Genomic DNA, 25,279 nt, shown 5'->3' with positions numbered 1-25,279 from the left:
GTACACAAACATGCGGTCTTGTCTTCTGCTGTAGGCCATATGAAGCGGCCCTGGCGCTGATATCGACCATGGGGCTAGTGGGTAAACTGCGAGAGCGCCTAGCTTCGGCGTCCAAGCTAAACAAGACGCCGTCGTCAAACTCAAAGACCACGGGGCCCTGGATTACTCCCGGGAGAACCACGACAGCCGAAACAATCGTTGAAAGACCATTCATATCAAAGAATAGGGAAAATCCAGCACTCGAGGAGGATCACGAGAATATCGACCCATCAGCTCTACCAACTGATCTGACCACACAGAATGGGCCTGATACTCCTCACGACTCGCGCCCTCTTTGGAAGCAAGCATACGACAAGCTTCGGGAGGAAGAAAGGGACCTCGTGTTGAACTTTCAGACACTCGTAGCTCAAGAAGCTCGGCGACAAGATCAGCCACAAGAATTGCCAGGAGATCTGGCTCAAGACCAAGATCCGACATACCACGATGTCCAGAAGCTGTGCCAAGACGGCAAGCAACGGATGGAAGATGCAGAGATTAGGTTCAAACTTAGGAACAAGGATCACAAAGTCGGTGAAATGTTCGACAAGGGTTTTCGCATGATAGCCTGGGGTAAAGACCTGGTGTCCACAGCGCTGGGCAAGACGGCGTCTTTCGAAGTCTCCATTGTTTGGGCTGCCACCATACTGGTCCTCCCCCTGCTGGAAAATGTCCAGAAGGCCAAAGACATGAACTACAGCGGTTTCATCTACGTCACTGGAACTCTGAAGTACTATCTTGCTCTTGAGCCAGAGCTTCAGAAAAGCCACGGCTCATGCTCACAAGAACTCATCGAAGCTGCCGAAGAGAGCATCATAGCGCTCTACAAAGCCATACTCTCCTTTCAGCTCCGGTCAGCCTTACGATTCAATCGGCGCAAGCTGAAGAACAAGCTCAGAGATGCTGTCGACTATGACGGCTGGGAGACCATGCTGCAGAGCGTGAAGGACGCCGAAAAGCTGTTCGCAGAGCGATGGCGGCCCCTCCAGCGCACAGCCAGCGAGGATTATCTACGTCAATTGAAAGAAGAGACTGTCGCGAACCTCGAAGTCACGAACTCTATAATGCTGGAAATTTCTACGGAGTTCCAAAATCATACAAAATCCACGCGTGAAATGGCCGCAACTTGACAGCGCCTTGAGTCACGAGCACTGTCCCTGGAAGAACAGGAGCACCTCCAGGTCTTGCGGCCCCAGAACGCTTCTCAAGATCTGTCATACGAAAGCGCAAAAGAACGCACCGAGGACAGAGTTCCAGGAACATGCAAGTGGCTTCTTGAGGAGGAGAAATATCAGGACTGGCTGCGGAAGGCTCATGGGCTACTGATGGTTTCAGCAGACCCCGGCTGCGGCAAGTCTGTTCTAGCTAAACACCTCATCGACGAACGACTTCTCGAAGACGCCAATGACGCAACAATATGCTACTTCTTCTTCAAGGAGGACGATCAGGACAGGCTCTGCCTGGCACTGTGTGCTCTGCTGCATCAGCTTCTGAGTCGGAAGCCCAGTTTGATAAAGAGGCACTTGACGCACGAGCATGCGAAGAATGGCAATAGCCTTCAAAACAACACGACTATACTCTGGAGGATCTTGGAGGCTAGCCTCAGAGACTCGGATACAGGTCCAGTCATTATTGTTCTGGACGGACTGGACGAATGCCGACAGGCAGACTTTCAAGTCCTGGCCAGGAGCGTCAACCACCTACTCGCCGTTGAGAAACATTCTCATGCCACGACGCGATGGCTCTTCACCACTCGCCCATACCAAAGCATCACAAACATGATTGTGGCATCTTGTATCCGCATGTATGGCGAGGAGAAGTCGACCACCATTCGGCAAGAAGTCAAGATTGTGATCCAGCACAGGGTCCGCGATCCCAAACTTCAGAGAATCATTCCCCAAAGACTGCTCTCGCGACTTGAGGAGAGGCTTCTGAGTGTCGAGAACCCAACATATCTTTGGGCAGCATTGACGTTCAGATTTGTTGAGACTAGTCACTTCAAAAAGACTATCAAGGGCTTGGAAGATGCGATTGAGAATCTACCGCGCAGCATCAATGACGCCTACTCAAAGATCCTAAGTCGGACTGATGAAACCTTACAGCCACTCATACGAAAGGCTTTCACCATTGTCTTGGGAGCAGCAGTTCCTTTGACGATAGCGGAAATGAATGTTGCAATGAACCTGGACGAAGGCGTCAATAACCTCAACAATTTGGACATGGAGGACGAACAAACGTTCAAGAGAAGCTTGAGGCAGATAACCGGACTTTTCATCATCACACACAACGACCGCGTGTATTTCTTACACCAGACGGTACGGGAGTTCTTCCAGTCTTCGGACACCGAAATGCCGACGGCCGACCTTCCCACGCAGTGGCAGCATTCGTTCAGTCCCAAGTTTTCCAATAGCTTCATGGCACGCATTTGTCTTCGGTATAACTGGCTATACAACAACGATCCACAACTCCCTAGCTTTGAGGTCAACGGATGTCATGTCTCGAAAGATTTAGTTCACCAAACTGTCCAAAGAATGCCTGGCTACAGAGTGGGAGATACAATTCAAGAGGTCGATGACTGGATAGAAAGACACCCTCACATGGCTTTTCATCGCTATGCAATCACCAACACGACACAGCACCTGGAAGGAAACTCTGGCGAGGACGACTTGGATCTCATCGTCAAACTTCTGAAATGCAGAGGCAAAGGCTGGCCAAATTCCGCATTCCAAGATGAGCTACCATCTAACCTAAGGTACCTACATATGACTTTGCTCTTTTGCTGGCAACGCGATCGCAGCTGGTAGGAGTCGTGCGTCTTCTAGTCACTCAGCCGCATGTCAACATCGAAAGCTGCGACGGGCACGGCCGCACAGCGCTCTGTTTGGCTGGAACATCTTGCATGCGACGTTTACTGTTGAAGAGTGGTGCAAATCCTCACCCCCCTACGGACAGCGTCATCGCACTGCCGATATGGTACGCTATTCAGCGCAGCAAATTCGGCTACTTGGACTATCTACTTTCAAAGGCGAAAAGTCCTGCTGCGAAGCACGACATGTTGAAGATCGTGCTCGAAACGGCGCTTTTGGATTACCCACGACGGCGTGGCATGGCTTTGGGCTCGATACATTGGGACGCCGACATCAACGCTCTCAATAATCAGGGGTCGACGCTCCTTCATCACTATCCGGCCAGAGGATATGTGGAGTGTGTCAAGTTCTTGTTGGATCTAGGTGCCGATGTCACAGTATCGAACAGCAACGGACAGACGCCGCTCAAATCAGTTGTGCACAGGTTGGAGGAGGAGAATGATTGTTTTATTGAAGATGAGCTCGGGGAAATCAAGACCTTGCTTGAATCCAGAAAAGAGGCGAAAATGAGCGATGAGTACCAGCAGCTGTTACAAGGGGAAACGGTTCACATTGATGACTCTGATTTTGAACAGATTGATGGTCCTGACTCAGATGGAGATGATCTTTTCAAATGAAGAGAAGTTCTCGGACAGGCATGGGTTATCAAACACATGTGTTTCCTCGTCTTCAGTGATGGTGGCTTCGCCTTCATCCTCACTATTCACGTCACTTTTCCGTGGCGGCTAGCTTTAGCCTTGAATTGATTGAATACCGATAAATTCCGCAATACAGACATGTAGCTAGCTAGTACGTCAAGTTCACCATAACGGTCTTGGGCTCCGTGAACATGCGAAGTGCGTTGATCGCGTTCTCCCGACCAGAGCCGCTCTCCTTGCTGCCACCGAAAGGCGCCGTCAGGAAGCAAAGACTGACACAATTGATGCCGACCATGCCGCTGTCAATATCAGACGCCACGCGCATCGCCTTGTTGATGTCCTGCGTGAAGACACCGGCCATCAGACCAAAGTTGGTATCGTTTGCCTTGGCCACAATCTCTTCTTCCGTCTCAAAACGGTTGAGTATAGCGACAGGCCCAAAGATCTCCTCGCGACAGAGCTCGGCGTCTTGTGCAACATTCTCGAACACGGTCGGCTGTACGTAGTAGCCCTTCTCACCAACACGGCCGCCTCCGACGAGCAGCGTCCCCTGGCCCTGCTGCCCGCGCTCGATGAAGCCTCGAACACGGTCAAACTGTGCCTGATCAACCAGTGGGCCGATGATAGTTCCCTCATCGTTGGGATCTCCGACGCCGCGAGCCTTCTCCTCCATGGCCGCCTTGTACGCCGCGGTGAACTTATCGTAGATGCCCGCCTGTACGTACACTCGGCTTGCCGCAAAGCAGACCTGACCTGTATTGGCCGTGATGGCGTTTGCGCACCACGACACGGCGTTGTCGAGGTTGCAGTCGTCGAAAACCACGGCAGGGCTCTTACCGCCGAGCTCGAGCGTCACGCGTTTGAGATTGCTCTTGGCAGCCATCTCCTGGATCTTGCGGCCTGTCGAGGTAGATCCCGTAAAGCTGACCTTGCGCACGCGCATGTGGCTCGCTAGGAGGGCGCCCGTACTGCCGTCGCCAGAAATGACTTGGAAGACGCCAGGTGGAAAGCCAGCTTCTTTGATGAGGGTCCCCAGGGCTAGAGCGGCGAATGGGGTCTTCTCGGAAGGCTTGAGGATGAAGCAGTTGCCTGTCGCCAGGGCCGGGCCCGCCTTCATGCCGACGTTACCCAAGGGGCCGTTCCAGGGGATGATGCCGCAGGTGACGCCGAGCGGCTCGTTGCGTACAATCTTCATGAAGCCGTCTTCCTGGGGATACGTCTCACCAGGGAACTTGTCTGTCCAGCCAGCAAAGTAGCGGAAACCTTCGCATGCGAGATTGATTTCAAAAGAGCCAAAAGACCCGAAGGGTGCTCCGAGGGTCAGGCGCGTCAGCTCAGCCAGGGCAAGCCCGTTCTGGTTGAGGAGGTCTGCGAACTTGTTCATGATGTCTCGGCGTGTGTTAGGAGGTGTCTTCTTCCAGATTGGGAACGCGGCTTCGGCAGCTGCCACTGCCGCGTCGACGTCTGCCTCGCCAGCGAGAGCGACATCATCGGCGACTGCGGAACCGTCTATAGGGTTGTGCAGTGACAGCTTCTTGCTGTTCTTGGACTCGACATACTTTGAGGTGTCAGAAATCGCCTTCAAAGAGATAGGATCAAAGAGATAGGATGTCATGTACCTCGTTGTTGATGAAGAGCTTTTTGGGAAGGTTCCCTTTGCTCCATTCGAAGGAGGATGGGAGGTTTTTAGAAGCCTCTTTCAGACCAGGTCCTAGTGAAGTCATGATGTGGTTACTGCCGGCTGTATGCGAATAGCTTGCTAGGTAAAAATATGAGAAGAAGGATTCAAATGAACACGACGGACGGCTCGGTATTGGAAGCTTGCAGAACAGATGCAGGCTATTAATTAACTGATGGCGTCGGCGAAGTCCAAGCAGTAGGTTTCGCTAACTCCGGAGTGGTCTTTTGACGACCATGACTTGATCTGCTCCAAGCTGCTAAGATATACCAACCCAAGCGATCCCCTCTCTTCGAAACGGGCCACCTGCTTGATTTCCGAGGGCAGGATGCATGCCAAGGGCGGAGGTTATTGATTTCCACCCGAGTCAGGGGCTTGGAGAAAGTTGGGGGCGATGACTCGCCCGACCCCTCCCCCGCAATGCCACGAGTACAGCCCCTGGACAACACTAACAATGTCGCCCACACAGCCAACGACCCCGCTGCAGGTTGTTCTACTGAATGACCAACTAACTACTTGGTAAAATGGGTATTGATGATGAATGGCGGGGTCTTGCCGGACCCAAGCTCGAGAGGGAGTAGAGAGCCGGCGAGACGCCACCACCCACTTGATGCCTCTCAAAAGCTTCCGGATTGGTTGGGTAAGTTCTAGCGAGTGCTGGTTACCCTTTGTTATGGGGGGTGAGATGTCACAGGTCCATGTCTGGGGTATAGGAGTAGGTACGTACGGACTGGCAAAGCAAACATCCTACCAAATCTTTGGATGAGAGCTTCCGGCGGCCTTGTGGTCCTCTTGATGCCTATCCATGTAAACGTGAGGATAGAAGTGATTGCCGAGGGTTTTGATATCTGCCCGATATCATGAGTCCAAATCCAATTCCTCGTGAAGGTTAAACTAACCTTGATCTTGTGCTTCTCGATTGACTCGGACCGTTGGATCACACACGCAGGCACGTCAGCTAGCACACTTGCATCTTACAGCCATGTCATCTATTCCCAAAACCATGAAGGCCGGTCAATGGGACCCTGTACGCCACTCACATTCCACGTCGGTTCCCATCCACTAACGTAACCCAGCACCAAAAGAAGGTCGTCATCAATGAGATTCCCGTTCCCGAACCCGGCCCCGACGAATTCCTCGTCAAGATCCGCTCGGCCTCTCTCTGCCACAGCGACCTCCTCGCCGTCCGCGACGCCCATGACACCGTGACGCTTGGCCACGAGGGCGTCGGCCACATAGTGCAGTTCCACGCGTCCGCCGAGAACCAGGGGTTCGCCCTCGGCGACGCCGTCGGCTTCCTCTACATCCGCGGCTGCTGCTTCACATGCGCCGGCTGCCAGGTGCACAACCTCCACTGCAAGACGGGCAAGCAGCTCCTGCAGGGGTTCGTCGCCGACGGCTTCTTCGCCGAGTACGCCCTCGTCGACCGGCGCAACGCCGTCGTGCTGGACGAGGCCAAGTGGGACATGGACGCCGCGAGCGCCGTCTTCTGCGCCGGCATCACGGCGTTTCACTCCGTCGACAGCTGCGCCCTGAAGCCGGGCGACTGGTTCGGCGTGGTCGGGTGCGGCGGCCTCGGGCAGCTGGCGACGCAGTACGCCCAGGCCATGGGGCTGCGTGTTGTGGGTATCGACGTTGCCGATGCGAACCTCGAGGAGACGAAGAGGCAGGGCGCCGAGGCCGTTTTCAATTCGCGGTCAAACGTAGACTGGGCGCAGGACGTCAAGACGCTGACGGGGGGAGGTGTTCGTGCTGTGGCCGTGTACACGAATGCGGCGCCGGCGTTTGCGTCTGCGCCGTCGTGCCTGGCGCTCGGGGGCACACTGATGATCATCGGAGTGTCGAAGGAGCCGCTGCAGGTCAAGGTCATGGATCTGCTGCTGGGGAACTACCAGATCAAGGCTGACAGCACCTCTACTCCACAGAGGATGGGCAAGGCTGTCAAGTTCACCGAGGAGCATGGCATCATGCCGGTAGTGGAGATCAGAAAGGGGCTCGAGGAGTTGCCTGCGATGGTGCAGGATATGGAGGAGGGCAAGGTGGCAAAGCGACAAGGCATCACATTTGAATGAATGGATTTCAGAGGAGCTAACTTGATGTATTTTCTAATCAATATTCTTTCAGCCACAATGCATGCATGCAGGTACCTGAAGATTGCGTATCACGGTGAGAATGTTGGATGAATGGTGTATTTCGTACATGGTACTCGGCCCGTTCTGCAGATGACTGAATATGGTCCCTGAAACTGTGTGTTCACGCAGGACAGACCATTCCGGCTGATACAGCTTTGGCAGAGCTGCAGTCACCATATCTGGATTTAAAGACGGGACATTCTCCCTGCCGACAATCTGGCACCTCCATCCACCGCCACCTCGACGCCGTTTCTGAATGATGTCAGCAAGTTGCACATGGGTCGAAATTCCGTAGAGTACTTACACATATTTGCCAGCTGGAGAGCAGAGAAACACAGCAACACCGGCAATGTCATCGGCCTCGCCCAGTCTTCCCAATGGGTTATCCTTGCTCAATTCGTCGATGCCACCGAGATTGCTGATGAGACCTGACGCGAGCTTTGACGGGAAGAAGCCGGGCGCAATGATATTTGAGGTGATGTTGCGTCGTCCCAGCTCGACGGCCAAATTGCGACCCAAGTGCTAACTTGTCAGTCTCCCCCTGTTCAGCAGAGCGTTCGGCATACAGACTGCTTACGTTGGCTGCCGCCTTCGAGACGGAATACATGATGGTACCATGCTCGCCGACATGTGGCACGTTGCTCCCAGCTGTTGAGCTTATGGTGAGCACGCGTGCCGGGTCTTCCCTCGAAGCAGCCTGCTGCAGCAAGGGAAGGAATCTGCGGACACTGATCAGCACAGTCTGTGACTTTGCAGGCGAAAATAGCTTACTTTTGCGCTAGCTCAAAGACGCCTCTCACATTGAGATCCAAGATCTTGACGGAACTGCTCGGCGGCGCATCCTCGAACCTCGAACCCCAGGCCGCGCCGGCATTGCACACCAAAATGTTCAGGCCTTTGCTCCCAACAATGCCCTTGACCTCGCCCACAAGGCGCTCAATGTCCTTGGTGTCGGCCACGTTCGCCGCAAGCCCGATGGCCTTTCCGCGGATTTTGGGCAGCTTGTTCAGCTTCTCGACTGCTTGCGTGATGCCCTGCTCTCCTTCGAGCTTGCGGGCGGTGATGATGACGTGGGAGCAGCCAGCAAGAAGGAAGGCGGTGGCCATGTGCAGGCCAAGGCCGCGGGAGCCGCCGGTGACGACAGCCGTTCGGCCCTCGAGAGAAAATGCGCTGCTGAAGTTCTTGAGATCGGACATGATGACTTCTGCGAGGTGTCACAATGGAGGGGTGACCGAATAGCGAGGCGCAGAGTGCTGGGTGTCGAATGGTTGAGCAGACACGACCAGGCACAGCACCTGGCTCAGTACCGAAGGTGCCAAGGGGGCACCTACCTTATCTCTATGGGTACCTCGACGCGCACCTCGGCAAAAAAAGACAGCATCAGCAACAACTGCGGGCAACGGACACCGGCCGGCCGGAAACTGGGGAAATATCGGGGTAGCTCCCCACTTCATGGGATCCACTACGACCAGCAGTTACCCCGCAAGACCCCCGGCAGCTCCTGCCGAGGGTTGATACGGTCATTTTTGAGAAGGAGCTGGGATTTGTTGCCGCGAGGCCACTTTATCACATCGTGATCTCGATTCAACATGTTTGCCTTTTGGACGTTTAAACACGTTCGCATATTCGCCTTAGCATTGTGGCCATCTTTCATTACACGTCTCAGCACTCGTCAGAACTCTCGAAAGCGGAAGCCGCCTGTCTCATCGCAACACAGCAGCCATGGTTTTCACATCACCCTTTCCGTCACTTGACATACCCAAGACAAACCTCCTCACATATCTCTTTCCCGAAGACCAACTCCCACAAGAAGACCCGCTGTGGCTCGACTGCAAGGATGACAGGATCAACCTGTCTCCCAAAGAGCTCGTCGAATGGGTTAAGCGGCTGTCGTTTGGACTTGAGAGGATCGGCGTCAAGCGCGGCGACGTGGTCCTGATTTGCACTCCCAACCAAATCTTCGTTCCCGTCGCCTACCTAGGAATCGTCGGTGCCGGCTGCATCTTCAGTGGCGCCAACCCGGCTTATACGATCCCTGAGCTCGTCCACCAGCTCAATAACACGACAGCCAAAGTCATTCTTGCCCACCCAGACCACCTCGATCACGTCCTCGCAGCCGCCGAAAAGGCCAATGTGCCCAAGAACCGCATTTTCCAGTTTTCCGACACAGATGCGGCCACCCGCCATGGCATTCCCGACTGGCGTGCCCTCCTCGGCACCCCCTCCGAAGTCAAGACGTACCGCTGGCCCGATCTCACCCCGTCCGAATCTGAAACGACCGTCGCCACGATCAACTACAGCTCCGGTACGACCGGCCTCCCAAAGGGCGTCTGCGTCTCCCACCGTAACCTCATCGCCAACGTCGAGCAGACAATCGTCATGCGCTACGCTCATAAGCCGTACCCCTTTGTCTCGCGCCCCGCCGAGCGCTGGATCGGCTTCCTCCCCCTCTACCACGCCTACGGCCAGCTCTACACCATCCTCATGGCCATCCGGCTGCGCGTGCCCGTCTACGTGATGCGCGAGTTCCGCTACGAGGACTTCCTCGCCGCCATTGGCCGCTACCGCATCACGAGCCTGCAGGTGGCGCCGCCCATCCTCGTCATGCTGTCGAAGCGCCGCGAGACGGCGCGCTACGACCTCAGCAGCGTCCGCGACGTGCTCTGCGGCGCGGCGCCGCTGTCGCGCGAGCTGCAGAACGAGTGCCAGCGCCGCTTTGGCGTCCAGATCAACCAGGGCTGGGGCATGACCGAGGTGACCTGCGGGGCGCTGCACGTGCCGGGCGGTATCCGTGACGACACGGGGAGCGTCGGCCAACTCGACCCCAACTGCGAGATGCGGCTCGTCGACGATGAGGGGCGCGAGGTCGGTGTCGGGCAGCCCGGGGAGATGGTCGTTCGAGGGCCCAACGTCTGTCTAGGCTACTGGCGGAACGAAGCTGCGACGAAGGAGTGTATCGACAGCGAGGGCTGGCTGAAGACGGGGGACATTGCCGTCTGCGACAAGAAAGGGTTCTTCTGGATTGTCGACCGAAAGAAGGTATGCTACTGTCCTTTTTTTCATTCTCATCTTCCTGCCAGACTCTTCTGTCAAAAGCAACTTCTTCCAAACAATGAAGCTAACGAAAACAGGAACTCATCAAGGTCAATGCGCTGCAAGTAGCGCCGGCTGAACTGGAGGCCGTTCTTCTCGAGAACGAGCATATTGCAGACGCGGCGGCGGTAGGCATCACGGTGTAGGTATCCCCCAAGAATGAGGTACAAGTGGCCATGAACTCTGAACTGACGAACCCAGCAACGGGGAGGAGAAGCCAAGAGCCTACGTCGCCATTCAGGAGGACTCCAAGGGCAGGGTCACGCCGGCGGACGTTGCGGAATGGATCAAGACGCGCGTGGCCAAGCACAAGCGATTGACTGGTGGGGTCGTGTTCGTAGAGGAGGTGCCCAAGCTGGCGAGCGGAAAGATCCAGCGGAAGACAATGCGCGAGTGGGCCAAGAGGGATGCGACGGCGATTGAAGCCGCCAGCCAACAAGAGAGGGCGAGGCTGTAGCTACATGCGATGTGACATATGGTTGTATATGCAGTTGGCTTGAGGTGCATGGTGGCAAGATTCTGGGCGGGATGCAAAATGTGTTGCCTACAATCACTTCTGTTATTGATTTCAATTGCTCGAAGTTGACACGTAGACGTGAATCACCCTCGACCCACTCTCGAGACCTCATATTTGTATCGAAAGATGCTTATTGGCTTCCAGACTACCTACATATTTGAGGTACCTAGGTAGGTAGGCAAGGTAGGCACCTCGAGACGAGGTTGATAAAAGGGGATGAGTAGGCTGAGAAATGGCTCTGTGGCCAGCTGCTGGCGGCTGATTACCTCAGCGTCACCTGGCAAGGGCAAACAGTTCCGAGCCCCACCAACTCTAGAAACGCCCCGCGGTTGAGGTTTCCCGAGCCAGAATCAACAAACCAAAGGGTGGTCACGATCAAGCTTCCGACCGTCTTCGTCTCAACACCGCCCGCCAAGGCACCATCTCCTCCTCCCCGCAAATAACCCCAGACTGGCGAAGAGACACCCCTCTCAATGATTTAGCTCCACTCCAGGCTCGGTACCTTGACCCCTCGGACAACCCCTCGGACGTTTTTCAACGAGGACAGCAAGCAGCCGTCACGCCATGTCGCTTGGAGAAACGGCTGGCCAGCCCTTGGCCCTGCACCAACACAGGCTACAAAGCTAGGGAAGCGAACCTGGCCCGTTCAGCCGGGCTACCGGTCTCGTGGGATGGAGTGGCCCGCCGCAAGCTGTGAACATGGCAAGCAAGACAGGCGGATTTCCCCAAGGCTGTCGACTGGGATCCCTGTTGAGCCCACCCCTACCTGGTCCACCGTGCAACAAACATGACTGAGTCTGTCGTCTGCGATCACAGACGGGCGAGTAAAGACGAGTCATGGAACCTCCAGACTTCCTTCTGCGATACATCCACTATGACTCGGCCGATCCACAAACGCTGTCCACTCCCGTGTTTCTCTCTGAGCTTGCTTCCCTAGATGCAAGAAACTACCGCCCCTAAACCCCGGTCATACCACACCACGGACCGACAATCATCGGCTGTCTGTCGCACAGCGCTCCCACAGGGAGGTTGGTGTGCCGCACCTCGATATTCGATAGCCGGCCACGCAGCTTGAGAGAGCCAACTGACAGGGGCCAGGGCCACAATGTGCATGTCATGACGCCAGCTGCTGGGCATGCCACCTACGCTCGACTGACCTGTTTCATGCCCTCCTGTGTGCTGTTATAATACCCTCTATCCTGAAGATCTTCTTGTGTCGCGGTTTCGTGTTCCGCCTTCTCTCCATTATCTGTTTTTTGACAGTCAAGGGCCGTCCTGCCATTCGACGGTCAACTCCATTATACCCAAGTGCATCTGCATTCGACACTCGCGCCCGTTCCTCGATCACGTTTTATATCTACAATGGCCGACCTACTGTTGCCAAAGACCATGCACGCCGGTGATCGTGATGCCTCAAGGAGGCTCGACGGGCCCATCCACTCCGAAAAGCACATCCGAGTCATCTGCGTTGGTGCCGGAGCCTCGGGTCTTCTTGTGGCCTACAAAATGCAGAAACACTTTCAAAATTTCTCGCTTGCCGTCTACGAAAAGAACGAAGCGGTATCGGGCACTTGGTGGGAGAACAAGTATCCTGGGTACACATTCCATCTTCCAACCCGAACCGTCTAGAGAAAATGACTGACAGAATCAGTTGTGCCTGCGATGTGCCCTCTCACAACTACACATGGAGCTTCGAACCCAAGCTTGACTGGTCCGCTGTGTATCCGCCAGCGAAAGAGATCTTCGCATACTTCGAAGGCTTTGCGAGGAAATACGCCCTCTACCAGTACGTCAAGCTGCAGCACCAGGTTGTCGAGTCGTCTTGGAACCACCAGGACGGCGGTTATGACGTGAAGATCAAGGACCTTGCCACAGGTGCCATCGTCGAGGATCACTGTGATGTTCTCATCAATGCTGGCGGCATCCTTAACAACTGGAAGTGGCCTGCCATCCCTGGTCTCGACAAGTACAGAGGCGTTCTCCTCCATACCGCCAACTGGGATGAATCCGTGAGCCTGGAGGGAAAGCATGTTGGTCTCATCGGCAACGGCTCGTCTGGTATTCAGGTCCTCCCCGCCATCCGGGACCAATGCAAAAAGGTCACGACATTCATCCGTGAGCCCACCTGGGTCTCTCCAGTTCAAGGCCTCGAACAGCATCGCTTCTCGAAAGAAGAGAAGCGTGAGTTTGTGGAGAACCCCGCCGCACTGCTTGAGTACCGCAAGAACATTGAATCCGGCCTCAACGGTCAATTCGGCATCTTCCTCAAGAACAACCGCATCAACCGCGACACCCACACTTACATGACCCAGCAGATGAAGGAGAAGCTCGGGGACGCCTACCTCGAGGAAAAGCTCATTCCAGACTGGAGCGTCGGGTGCCGTCGTCTGACACCAGGCGTAGACTATCTCGAGTCCCTTACCAAGCCCAACGTATCGGTCGTCTACGGCGAGATCAAATCCCTCGGCGAGCGCGGCCCCATTGGCGAAGACGGGCGTGAGCACCCCGTCGACGTCCTCATCTGCGCCACCGGCTTCGACACGTCGTTCCGTCCCCGCTTCCCCATCATCGCCCCCAGCGGCGAGAACCTCCAGGACAAGTGGTCCGGCACGCCCGAGTCGTACCTCGGCATCGGCGTCGCCGGCTTCCCCAACTACTTCAACATGCTCGGCCCCAACTGCCCCATCGGCAACGGACCCGTCCTCTCGGCCATCGAGGCCCAGGCCGACTGGATGCTCAAGGTCATTGACCGCCTGCAGAGCACAAACGCCGTGCAGATCGCGCCCAAGGAGCAGGCCGTGCGCGACTTTGTCGAGTACAAGGAGTGGTTCATGACCAAGACGGTCTGGTCCGACCCCTGCCGCTCCTGGTACAAGCCCCGCGCCGACGGCCCCGTCGTCGCCCTGTGGCCCGGCTCGACGCTGCACTACATCGAGGCCCTCAAGGAGGTCCGCTTCGACGACCTCGACATTGTCCACGCCGGCAACAGGTTTGCCTGGCTCGGCAACGGCTACTCGCAAACCGAACTGGACAACTCGGCCGACTGGGCCTTCTACATCCGGAATCGGGACGACGATGCCCCGCTCACGACGGGCGGGAGGCGAAAGGTCTTTTCGAAGAGCGGCACGGTCAAGTCGCGCGATATCGTTGTCTTTAGTGGCAAGAGGGAGGAGGCGGAGGTGCAGAAGGAGACGGCGCGATTGTAGGGTCGGTGGTGCGTGGGCGAGCATTGGATTTTGGAGTTTGGGTAGCATGTCAGTAGCGCCGCGGCTTTGTGCTTGTGGGATTCATCACTATACAGAATTTGACTTCCTTTTTGCTGATTATTCTGGGTCTCTGATATGCTCTTATTTCATGCCTTCGATTGGATTGCTGTGGTAGGTTGAGTACACAGATTCTGGACAGATCACTGTCGTTGCCATTGCGCCGTTTCCTGCACTTGCCTTTTTTGATGTGGCTCTCGACATTTGAATTGTCTGAATAGCCTATTGTCCACAAGAAATGGTCTCCATTCACTGGAGGTCCAGTGTAGGCGGACGTGGGAGGGGATGGGATTGTCTGCTGTTTCTGCTCTTTCCACTCCCCCACCTCACGATCACCATCTCAATAGTTTGCAGCTCCTATTGAGTCTTTCCTTCGTCCGCCTTTTTGGCCAAAGTCCAGTTCAAGGCAGACTACTGCTCGCTTGTTCTTACGAGGCAAAGACTTTAGGTACGCTACTCTGACATAGTCTGGCAGCTCAAACACATCTCACATATTTGCGCAGTACTGAGAGGCGCGAAGTAACCCGTTCAGAAGCGGCATCAGATCCACACAAGGGATATTGCATCACTTGTTTCAAAGACACAATGGCAGACTCGGACGACCAGAGCGACGAACGCGATCCCCAGAATGACGGCTACCGCGGAATCCGCAGTTGCAGCACACATGCAGAGGCCCTTGCAGCCATGGAAGACGACCTCGACAGCCACAGAACGGGAGAGAACGCCGAGCTCAAGAGCGAGGTCGCGCTGCTGCTCAGGGACTTCTACGACAAGATCGACAAGTACGCCAAACCCCCGGCTGCCCACCGCGACATTGTCTACGTCCGGTCCATCAAAAAGGCCCTGGACGCTGCGATCCAGCACAGGGAGGCCGGGGAGGCCTTCTCGCACCGGCTGCCGAGCTCGGCGCAGATGCTCGCTCTGTGGTATACCCACCAGTCTGGGACGCTGGAGGAGGACGTGTGCGCCGTGCTGGTCGATTACCAGGTTCAATATGGTGCTCCCGTCCCGTTTCTTGGTTTCGGCTATACCGCGATGCCTGTTCACGAGCTGCTCCTTGCGACGCCGGTGCAGCCAACACATGTCATGGACGAGCACGACCACTTGGCTGCGCAGCACGCCACGCCCTCTGAGGAAATGAAGGACCAGTTGGAGCGTCGCGAAGAGCAGCAGTCTGAGCAGAACGACGTGGCCAGCGTGCAGAGCGAGGCACCACGGCCCACGATGCCCGTCGAGGAAGACCCGAGCCTCAACTTTGGCGGACCGGACGCCGAGTTCGACCAGATGGACTTCAACGCCTGGAACCTCCAGCGCACGATGAAGCTGAGACAGGACCTCCAGGGCCTCCGCGAGATGACGGCCGAGACGACGACGGCCCAGCGCGCGGAGATTGACGCGCTCAAGACGCACAGGGAGGAGACTGCGTATCTCTTGTCGATCCTGCTGCGGCAGATGCAGGAATACAGGGGGGAGCTGCGGGCGCTGAAGGCGCAGGTTGCGGTGCCGACGCCTCCTCGTAAGCGTGCGTTGTCAACAGGTGCCGGAGCGAGAGCTGACTTTGACTGGCAGATTCACAGCATTCGAGGAAGCGTTCGGTGGATACCAGTGTCCTGGAGGATGAGACACGGAAGAAGGCCAGGACGGAGGAGTATGACGCTCAGTGGTGACATGACACCGCAATGAGGGAGTAACGTTACCTTACATACTCCATGGGTTTGGTGATGGCTTGCTGCAATTATGCTGTGGCTGTTGCATGAGGGGTGAAAGCACTGTATGATCGAAGTCAGTTCGAGAGGAACATGTCGCCACTTGAAGCATTGCTTCTTGATTCTGCCTGGAGGGATGAGAAAAAGAAGCGAATTGCAATCGCCATGTTCATGTGGTTTCCATGGGGCTTAAATGCCGTGTCACTACTCGTCGGTTGAGGTCTGCTTCGACGTTGTCAACAGATGGCAGCAAGTGCAGACTGCCCCACAAGGCAGCTTCGCAGGCTCCACCCAAGCCACCCAATCGAGCAATTGATGATTGCTTCACGACAAAAGTCCAACGCGACATCAGACGCGACCGCTCAAAGGTGAACCATACCTAGCACTTGCACAACAACAATTGCGCTGTATCCCTCAAACTGCCCTGGGAATCATCGTCAAGATCAATTGATTGCACAACAGCTCCGGAAACATCTCAACTCCCGCACGAGCGTACCTCCACCGACACATCGTCCCTACGATACCAATCATGCTGCCAACCCGACTACAAAGACCGCTACGAGCGTGCTCGACAAGCAACTCGGTCGCATTGCGATGCTACGCGACGAGATTCAAGCCAGCAAGCAATGCCTCTCCCTTTGCGAACCTCTCTGCGCTGAAAAAGACCGCGCCAACACCAACACCAACGACGGTCCCCACGCCAGCGCCAGCACCGAAGTCAGCTACACTGAGGTCCCCGACCGCGCCATCGAACGCGACAGTCCAGCCCGAGAAGACTGCACATACAGCACCTTCAGTGAGGATCCCAGGACAGAACTCACCCGCAGCCGTGAATCCCAAGCGCGCCGAACCACCACGAGGCCAGAAGGCCGCCCCGAAAACCCGGCCCCCTCTTGATCCGAACAGCAAGGAATACAAGAAAGAATACAATAGCCTCACAAGAAGATGGACCGCTGGGTTGATTGCCATGCCTATTCTTCTCGTGACATCTTACTACCTTTTTGACAGAAGTAAAGGCACCCGACTCTTGTTCTGAGAGATCTAGCTAACCACCTTACTAGTCATCCTTGGACACGAGAAGAAGGAACTGCATCGTTTCGATTCGTCCAAGAACCCAGACGAGTCACCTACCAAGTCGTTCTAGCCACACATGTTCTTTTCTCGTCTCTGAATACCCACTACTCTTCCACAGCTCTCTTCCACAGCTCTCTTCCACAGCTCTCCAGAAACCGAGGTGCGGTCTTGATCTCATGCGTCGTGATTTCTCTGATCTGGATTAACCAGATTTCTGGCCCAGGCACATGTACTTCCCGTCGCTGCCAGTGCGGCGAAGAAACTCTGGTTCTTGGTTATACTCTATCCCTACGCAGCCACCCTCCGCCTCTTCACCCGAATACGGGCTCCGTCAGACGGAGTCAAGCGAGCCTCGGCCTGCCACTTCTGTTGCGGCCGCCGCCCCCGGTATTCCTCCGGGAACTCGATATCGTAGTTCTGCAGAATATACGTCATGATCATCTTCATCTCGTAATCGACGAGGAACCGCCCGGGACACGCATGCCTGCCGTGCCCAAACGGCAAAAAGTGCGCTCCCGTCGACGTGAACCCAAGAGCTCCGCTCCTTGTCGCCTCGCCCTCGCGCGCGCGCGAGAAGCGGAACGGGTCAAACTTGCCCGCGTCCTCATGCGTCGCCTCGTCAAAGTGCTGCGGTGGCGTCAGCACCGACAGCATGCTCCCCTTCGGCAGCACGACGCCGTCCGGCGTCTCGAGCGAGTCGGCGACGACCATGCGTAGCATGGCGCGGTTGCCAAAGGGCGTCTTGCGCAGCGTCTCACGCCCGACGCTGTCGGCCTTGACCATCTGGGCGATCTTAGCCTTGATCCATTTGATGTCCGGCCCGTCGCCGAGGACGTTGCGCATCTCGTCGCGCAGCAGGGCAATCGTGTTGAACTCGGCGTCCGAGTCGATGATTTCGAGCATCATGTTGATCATGGTCATGTTGGTCTGGTGCGTGGTGCCCATGTTCGTGATGGTCATGCGCTTGCTGATTTCGAGAAAATTAAACTCGTGGCTGCGGTTCGCCAGGCCGTAGCGGATGGCCATCTGCAACAGGTCCTCGGGCTCGTTGACGGGCTCTCCTTTCTCAGCAGCCTGAATCATGTCCATGCGCTTCTTAAACTCCGGTCGCAGGAGGCTGCGGAACTTGCGGAGGGCTGCATTCATCGGCAGGGCGGCAAGAGGCCCGATGATCGGTTTGAGGAAGACGGGCACCATGTCCATGACGGCGGCCATTGTCAAGAAAAAGTTGGACACGTTAATCGTGCTCTGCCGATACTCCTCGTCTCTGCCTGGTGACACTCTATCAGCACTGGTACGTGAGACGAAAAAGTCGAACGCACATAGAGGTAGGCCCATGATGTATCGGCCAGCAGCCTGCGAAATAACGAGAGGCATGGCCTTGTTCAGATCCACCTCGAGCCAGATTTCCGTGTCCGTGCCAAACTGCTCATCGAACGCGACGCGAAGCTCGTCATTCAGCACAGCCGCAACCTTCTCCAGCACGGCGTTCATGTCGCGCTTCGCAACCAGGGCGTTCCAGCTGTCGACCAACAGCCGGTCTTCGCCCAGCGTGTACGTGAGCTGGTCCAACTCGACGAACGCGTGGCTTGAGCTGATGCTGTTGTCCGGGAGAGACAACATCCAGCGCAGAGCACTCGGTGGTAGGATGACCTCGGTGCGGAGGCCGAGCCCGGGAACTAGAACAGTCCTCCCAAACTTGCCATACTGCGCAGCTTTCAGCGCTCGCGCTCAACAACGGGGGTACTCAATGACTCCACGGAGGAGCTCACCTTTTCGTAGGCCCCGAGGAAGAGGGCCTCGCAGTCAGTGTAGTAAGCTAATCGAGTTCTCAAGCTGAAGTGGCCGGCGCCGGGCTTTTCTCTGATGCGCGGCACGTTCGAGGGGTATTGAAGGCCGAAGACGATGCTCAACAGGGTTGCGGAGACGAGGATCGCTATGGAGATGAATATCACGGCGGCGATGACGTGCCAAGGCTGCAGCGGTCTCACCAGGGGTGAAAACCGCTCGATGGCTGCTATCATTGGAGATGACGGCTGAAGCAACGATAGGCAGGGACCTCGGGTGCACGCGACGGTACCATTGATTTCTTCATTCTACCGCCCACGAAGCCATTTCCTGAGTGGGCGTCGTCGCCAGCCTAGTCAGACGCGGGCATGGAGAGCGTTGTCTCAGCTCTGGAACACGACCATGTCAGTGCTCTTTGAGTTCGAAGCCATCATCATTGGAGGTAGGCGTGTTTCGGTGAGTGCTCGGTAGGGTTCGGTGAGCGGGGAGATACCCCGCTCTTGCCCCTGAATAGAGCATTGCTTCAGTTGGACACTGAATGATGGCTTTTGCTCGGACGCGTAGGCTTGCTCGCGTGCAAAACATCTTCCTGGCGACATAGTCCGATAGGTGTATTCGTCGTTGTGGTTGAACACCCAAATCGGCGGCTCAGCTGTGGGAGCTCATTTCCTGTGCGACGGCCCCTGAAGCTCTGTAGTCCCCGGAAGCGACCTACCCCAACCATCAGTAGAGTTCAGGAATGAACTTGGCGCGTCTTCCTAGAGGGCGGCGATGGCACATGACTGGCTCGCATCTTTCAGGTGTGCTGCACGTTGCGGTGGCCGCCGCTGCCGAGTGGCGAACGGCGACCCCAGGTCTGCGCTCTCTTCCCCTCTCCCTCCCCCTCTGTCCTTTGCTCACCTTGTTTGATGTGCAGCGGTTGCGGCGTACGTCAACTGTCGTGTGGTGTGCCGTGAGTGGTGCCAGACCACTACAGTTAGGTGGACGCACATGTTGGGCTGTAAGGTCAATTGACACTCTCGAACGGCAAGGTGAACGTGAAGACAAAATATATACAAATCCGAACCTGGTCGATGACAAGCAGTTTCATGCCGCAAGATGCTATCGTTTTCGCTTTATGATGCCTTCCCATGAATCGGAGTACAGGGTGATGCCAGCCTCGTCACACAGACTGTGCAGCAGGGCCTATTTCCACTGGTGGGATCGTGCGGTTGCTCACTGCTCGATCCCGATCAATCGGCTGAGCGTTTTCATCAATGTTTACAGATCAAATGACGTCTTGCTACTTTGAAGGATCCTCGGGAGTGACTTCATTTCGCTCAAGTTCGCCATTCATCCGCACATCGACGTCTCAGGCGCCAGAGGGAAGAACAGAGGAGCCTGCTACTTTGGGGTCCAACATGCATACCAACCGAGCGGTAGTCTCCTCTGAATTGTCCTTCTTTGATCGTCAAGGACATTCCGACATTGATGAAGAGATACGTAGTGCCGACTTCCAGTATCAAGGCTAGAAATGATTGTATGACGACTGTTCAAAACCAAGGGGCCCCAGCAGATTGGCTTTGCCATTTGATGCATTAATATTGTTTTGTACAAATCATCACAATCATCATCATACATCCAGGTAAACATGGCATAAAGAGCATCAGCTAGAACAGCAATGCTGCCGGAAATAACTACGATCATCGCAGGCCACTTGCGTGCCACCCATCACATAGATCAACAAAAGCCTCATGAATTTAACAAAGTTGTATTCCATCCCCCAAGGTATTGTTCGAGTCACCATCTAGGGCACGCTCTAGTATCTAACCTTCCTCCTCTCACCAAGCCGCTTTCATCGTACATAATCATGTCCACGCCGGAATCCTTCGCTGCATCCGAACAGAGCTTTACTTCCTGACATTGTTGAAGCGGTCAATGCCGTTGTTGATCCGCCTCTCCATGCCCTTGGCCATCTTCTCGAGCGGCAGGCGCCTCTCCATGGCCTGGACGGTGCGGGCGACCGGGGGCTCGACGCGCTTGATGCCGCGCTCGGCCGAGGGGGTGAAGTAGCTGATGTTGCGCTCCCAGCGGGGCGCCCACTTGGCGGTCTGGGAGGCCAGACGCTGCTCGGCGCCGGGGATCATGAAGTAGAGGGGGGCCAGGGCGGCGACGGTGGCGGCGCCGTAGCAGAGGGTCTCAGAGCCCTTGGTGACGGGAATACGGGGAGGCATGGTGACTGCGTGGTGGTCAGAGGGGTAGGATTTGGATGCCGTGGGAGGCGATGAGGCCTTACCTGGTTTGAGGCGGTTGTTTGTGGGTTTTGGTGATTAGAAAGCGACGTTACGAGATTGTAAGTCGACTGCGGTAAGTGTTAGCTGTCGTAGAAGGCAGCTGTGAGAAACCGGTTGATGTTGGTGTTGTTTGATAAAGAGGCGATGATGGTTGATGATGGATGGTGGTACGAAGAAGAGAAGAGCCTCTATTGCAAGAAACGAGAGGTCGAGGGGACACCTTTAAAGGCCCTTCGATCAGGGGCAATGCTTCAGCGCGGGGGGGATGTGTGTGTGTCTGTGTCTCGACTCATTCGTCCAGACCGAAGGGCAAAGCGTGCGGGGTAGAAGGCACAGTGACTTTGAAACACCACGGCGAGGCACCGGTGAGCGAGGTACTATCAACATCGCATCATCCCAGAGGTCGTCACGCGGGCAAGCCACCAATGGCCCTGCTCGAAAGCAACGCTCGAGGAGGGGGTGATCACTCCGCGACCAGGCCCGTTGCGTCGCAGTCGAGAGCGTAGCATGGAGACCGCGCGTTTGTTGGTCGAGGTATGTTTATGCAGCTGTGTCGTATTCTCCCCTCCAGCGAAGCTTCTGGCCGCCACTTCCGTCTTTACAGTGGCCTGATGCTTCCCTATCGTCTCCTGAGCGACAGACGATGCTGAGGACATGCTCCGGATGATGGCTTCAATTCTCTCAATTATGACCCATTTCGATCGTTGTTTTGGGGACATACAGCCGAGTCATGACCCCCTATTCTATCCAAAGCACAGTCGATGGCGATGAAGTCCAGTAGCACAGTAATGCCCAGGGGCTCACTGGCCGGGGATCTTCAAGGCGTTGCTTTCAGTGGGGAGCCCCGCCCGGAACCCACTGGAACCCACTTCCCCAGACAGCTGTGGCGAGGGTGGCTCTGGGGAAACAGGCGCTAATACAGGCGCCGCCGGCTCCAGCCCCGCTTCCCTGCCAAGCCTGCTTGGCCCATTCCAGCTGATCCGAGAGCCTGAGGGCTCAGGCCACAGCCTACCTTGGTCTTGCTTGGGTGCCTGGGTGCCTACCCAGCACACCGACAGCAGTCTGCAAGCTATTGATTTCAATTGATCCAGTCATCTGAGTTGCTGTAAAAAAGCAGTCATGTCGCCCATCGACAGCAGGCACATTCAATTTTGTCGTTCCTCTGCTTCGTGGATGCTGCCTTTGCTTAGATTGAAAGCTGCCTGGCGATCCCCCTGTTCCTCTCGGACGGGGAGCATCCGCGGGCATCACGTCAATCAGGATCAGGCTAGCACCAAAGCACCAGCAACGCCGGCTCCCAGACAAAACACCTCGAATTGATACAGCGCCCCCCACAATGCCCAGCCCATGTCCAGCCATCGTGGCCCACAACCCGCCGTGCTGCAACCAGGACGGGAAACGCATCGCATGTGAAGTGGACCGCCGCCACGCTCACGATGGGCCTCGACCGTGTCACCGGGACTCGCAGCCCAAGGCGACAAGGCACAACTTTCTGTGCCTGTCGAGCTCTCGACTTCGCCAGTTGACAACATTCTCTCCTTCATTTGAGCCTCGTTTCTGCAACCCGGGTACTGACTATGCTGCACAGTGGAGCCAAAGATGATAGCTTGACAATCGCCCCGTCAAGTACGAGCGGCAAATCAGCCCACGTGCTGCTGCCCCTTCAACGGCACGCAAATCGTCCTGCCGATACGCAACCTGTCGCAGTCCAAACCGACATTGATACCCAGCAGCCCTTCGACGCTCGTGCCCTTGTCCTCGGCAATCGCCCAGCACGTGTCCCCCTTGGCAATCCGGTATTCTGCCTGCCCGATGCCGCAGTCGAGCTTCTCGACGGGCGCCTTGTGCCGATACAGCAGCCAGACGACACCGCAGAGGAACAGCCCGATGAGGACGAAGAAGTTGAGCAGCGGCGCCCACGACTGCCGCCACGACTCCTTCTCGTGCTCCCACCGCCGTGGCGGCGTCCCGGGCACGAAGGGCTCGCTCTCGGCGCCGTGTGACCCTTGCGTCAGGCGGCCGTATCTGTTGCCCGGGGCGCCCTCCCAGTGGTTGCCTTCGCTGTCGCGGTAGGAGTAGGTCTGCGTGTCGGCATCGTAGCCTGTGCGGGTCACGCCCTCGGGGAGGCGCTCTTCGTCGGTGTCGTACTGGGAGAAGCGGGACATGGCGGGAGGGTGATGGATCTGAAGAGGTGAAAGAGGGGGTTGCCAGTAAGTCTTGAAGATAAGGAAGCTAGATACCAGACAGGGTCTGCTTGTGGCTTAGGTACGATGGAGATGCTGAGGCCAACATATTGACGCCCGCCATGCTTATTACTGACCGAGAGCAAGCACGCAGCACAGCCCCCTGGATCGTTTCAGAGGGGGAGACTCTTACGTCACCCGCCGTGAGACCCACTGAGCCAGCACGTGACACACCCAACAAGCTATGGCCACTGAGCCAGCACGTGACACACCCAACAAGCTATGGCCACTGAGCCAGCACGTGACACACCCAACAAGCTATGGCCACTGAGCCAGCACGTGACACACCCAACAAGCTATGGCCACTGAGCCAGCACGTGCCACATCCAACAAGCTATGGCCGCTCGGAGCCAATCCAGCAGACCAACAAGCTCCTCCAAACATCGTGGTCCCAAGGACCATCAGTGATAGCAGAGTGAACCGGTTGTGACAAGGCTCGAGAACGGCCAGAAATGGTACCGTCTGTCTCTTGAAACTTTACTCGTCCGCCTCCGCACCCATTGTCTCGTTGTGGCTTTTTTTCTCCGTCAGCTTATCGTGTCACTGCCACGTCAGTCGCGCCAATTTGGTATGCAGACCGTCGGGGAGGAGCCAGCCCCAGTCTCAGCCCCAACCGACAGATATAAAGCAGGACCACTGCCGATTTTGCTGTCGACATGTCCACCAAAGCGAGAGGAAAAGCCCGCTATGGCTGAGAGAGTGACATACGACTGGAAGCTCACCTCGCGCTCCGTCTCCTTACCGTTTCGCCTGTTTGGCAAGCGATTCTCGGCTGGGGTTTGGGTTCGACGAACAGAGGACAAGGTGGTACCGCCGCAGTCTTCCCTTCTAGATGCCAGTACCAGTGTCTTCATCTTCTGATCCGGGCCGATCATCTGACTTGCGTAGGTCCGCGATGCACGCAAATACGAGTACCAGCCCATCCCCGAGGGACGCTGCATCCGCGTCCTCAAGCTCCATGCTGGGGTCGGGAATGAGCCCCTGTATGGCACTCTCTCCAATTTGGCTCTAATAGACGACGCCGAATATGAAGCACTCTCCTACGTCTGGGGCGCCAATCTAGACGCCAACATCATCTTCCTCCAGGATAACCGAATTCTGAGCCTGGGCGGAAACCTCGCCGATGCGCTGTACTCGCTGCGACACAAGAAGAAGGACAGAGTCCTCTGGATTGATGCCTTGTGTATCGATCAAGAGAATCTAGAGGAGAAGTCGAGCCAGATTCCCCTCATGGCTGAAATCTATGCCATGGCCAGCTCAGTCGTCGTCTGGCTCGGCAAGCCGACGGCGCACTCGCAAACCGGCTTGGATATTCTCGCGTTTCTCGCCGGCAGCGACAAGTTCGACGACAATGCGCCCTGGAACCGCATGGAGATCCAAGACGTCATCGCCGCAATCAGGGATATCATTGACCGGCACTACTTCCAGCGTCTCTGGGTCGTGCAAGAGGCCGCTCTCGCTCAGCGTGTCGCGTTGAACGCCGGACACCTGATGTTCGAGTGGACGGGCGGTTTGGCTACGCGCAGATTCCTGGCGCGCATCAAGCTGGCAGAGCTGTCGCCCACCTGGCAAAAGTCGGATCTGAAGGAAATTGATTTCCGACCGCTGCGCGAGTTGCTGGAGCAGAGTCTCGCGGCCGAGTCGAGGCGCAACGGCCGCGTCGAGCTCCCTTCGCTGCTGGATGTTGCGCACTCGATCCGCAACAGGCAGGTGACGGACCATCGCGATCGCATTTATGGTGTTATGAGCCTGGTCACGCCGGCTCAAGTGGCGGGCTTTGTGCCGGATTACACAAAGTCTTGGGAAGAGACATACCTACAATTCTACGACTTGGTCGAGAGACAAGTCTTGGAGGATCCAACAATCGAACTACAGGATGTTCTGAAGCATGAACAAGGCGGGTCGGCCTCGGCCTAGACTTCAAGGTTTCATTCATTACCACCAGTTCTTTGATGCGTTCAAACAGCCGTC

General features: G+C 56.2%; 11 protein-coding genes across 11 annotated transcripts; 6 read left to right on the top strand and 5 right to left on the bottom strand.

Annotated features, from left to right (window-relative positions):
- Positions 1-34: 34 nt before the first annotated feature.
- Positions 35-3,520, top strand: VDAG_01180 (ankyrin repeat protein; the record flags this gene model as incomplete). The annotated part of the gene is made up of 3 exons (XM_009650066.1): positions 35-1,085; positions 1,170-2,714; positions 2,834-3,520. The coding sequence occupies exons 1-3, from the start codon at positions 69-71 to the stop codon at positions 3,518-3,520; spliced, it is 3,249 nt and encodes a 1,082-aa protein (XP_009648361.1). The 5' UTR covers positions 35-68.
- Positions 3,521-3,689: 169 nt separating this feature from the next.
- On the bottom strand, positions 3,690-5,265 carry VDAG_01179 (aldehyde dehydrogenase; the record flags this gene model as incomplete). The annotated part of the gene is made up of 2 exons (XM_009650065.1): positions 3,690-5,099; positions 5,161-5,265. 2 exons carry the CDS (start codon positions 5,263-5,265, stop codon positions 3,690-3,692), a joined length of 1,515 nt encoding a protein of 504 aa, XP_009648360.1.
- Positions 5,266-6,201: 936 nt separating this feature from the next.
- On the top strand, positions 6,202-7,291 carry VDAG_01178 (alcohol dehydrogenase; the record flags this gene model as incomplete). The annotated part of the gene is made up of 2 exons (XM_009650064.1): positions 6,202-6,246; positions 6,296-7,291. 2 exons carry the CDS (start codon positions 6,202-6,204, stop codon positions 7,289-7,291), a joined length of 1,041 nt encoding a protein of 346 aa, XP_009648359.1.
- Positions 7,292-7,536: 245 nt separating this feature from the next.
- Positions 7,537-8,547, bottom strand: VDAG_01177 (rhamnolipids biosynthesis 3-oxoacyl-[acyl-carrier-protein] reductase; the record flags this gene model as incomplete). The annotated part of the gene is made up of 4 exons (XM_009650063.1): positions 7,537-7,603; positions 7,656-7,873; positions 7,929-8,070; positions 8,123-8,547. The coding sequence occupies 4 exons, from the start codon at positions 8,545-8,547 to the stop codon at positions 7,537-7,539; spliced, it is 852 nt and encodes a 283-aa protein (XP_009648358.1).
- A 526-nt stretch (positions 8,548-9,073) lies between these two features.
- Positions 9,074-10,901, top strand: VDAG_01176 (4-coumarate-CoA ligase; the record flags this gene model as incomplete). The annotated part of the gene is made up of 3 exons (XM_009650062.1): positions 9,074-10,390; positions 10,483-10,586; positions 10,646-10,901. The coding sequence occupies 3 exons, from the start codon at positions 9,074-9,076 to the stop codon at positions 10,899-10,901; spliced, it is 1,677 nt and encodes a 558-aa protein (XP_009648357.1).
- Positions 10,902-12,323: 1,422 nt separating this feature from the next.
- On the top strand, positions 12,324-14,167 carry VDAG_01175 (uncharacterized protein; the record flags this gene model as incomplete). Its single annotated transcript, XM_009650061.1, has 2 exons — positions 12,324-12,556; positions 12,613-14,167. The coding sequence occupies 2 exons, from the start codon at positions 12,324-12,326 to the stop codon at positions 14,165-14,167; spliced, it is 1,788 nt and encodes a 595-aa protein (XP_009648356.1).
- Positions 14,168-14,809: 642 nt separating this feature from the next.
- Positions 14,810-16,827, top strand: VDAG_01174 (uncharacterized protein; the record flags this gene model as incomplete). The annotated part of the gene is made up of 3 exons (XM_009650060.1): positions 14,810-15,740; positions 16,174-16,298; positions 16,393-16,827. 3 exons carry the CDS (start codon positions 14,810-14,812, stop codon positions 16,825-16,827), a joined length of 1,491 nt encoding a protein of 496 aa, XP_009648355.1.
- A 465-nt stretch (positions 16,828-17,292) lies between these two features.
- On the bottom strand, positions 17,293-19,028 carry VDAG_01173 (cytochrome P450; the record flags this gene model as incomplete). Its single annotated transcript, XM_009650059.1, has 3 exons — positions 17,293-18,275; positions 18,327-18,711; positions 18,777-19,028. The coding sequence occupies 3 exons, from the start codon at positions 19,026-19,028 to the stop codon at positions 17,293-17,295; spliced, it is 1,620 nt and encodes a 539-aa protein (XP_009648354.1).
- Positions 19,029-20,681: 1,653 nt separating this feature from the next.
- VDAG_01172 (uncharacterized protein) lies at positions 20,682-21,005 on the bottom strand (the record flags this gene model as incomplete). Its single annotated transcript, XM_009650058.1, has 1 exon — positions 20,682-21,005. The coding sequence occupies one exon, from the start codon at positions 21,003-21,005 to the stop codon at positions 20,682-20,684; it is 324 nt and encodes a 107-aa protein (XP_009648353.1).
- Positions 21,006-22,705: 1,700 nt separating this feature from the next.
- Positions 22,706-23,230, bottom strand: VDAG_01171 (uncharacterized protein; the record flags this gene model as incomplete). The annotated part of the gene is made up of 1 exon (XM_009650057.1): positions 22,706-23,230. One exon carries the CDS (start codon positions 23,228-23,230, stop codon positions 22,706-22,708), a length of 525 nt encoding a protein of 174 aa, XP_009648352.1.
- A 765-nt stretch (positions 23,231-23,995) lies between these two features.
- Positions 23,996-25,225, top strand: VDAG_01170 (uncharacterized protein; the record flags this gene model as incomplete). Its single annotated transcript, XM_009650056.1, has 2 exons — positions 23,996-24,115; positions 24,197-25,225. The coding sequence occupies 2 exons, from the start codon at positions 23,996-23,998 to the stop codon at positions 25,223-25,225; spliced, it is 1,149 nt and encodes a 382-aa protein (XP_009648351.1).
- Positions 25,226-25,279: the final 54 nt, after the last annotated feature.

Source organism: Verticillium dahliae, genomic scaffold, assembly GCF_000150675.1.
Source record: "Verticillium dahliae VdLs.17 supercont1.2 genomic scaffold, whole genome shotgun sequence".
NCBI classification, from domain to species: Eukaryota; Fungi; Ascomycota; class Sordariomycetes; order Glomerellales; family Plectosphaerellaceae; genus Verticillium; species Verticillium dahliae.
This window is presented reverse-complemented; position numbering and strand designations above follow the sequence as displayed.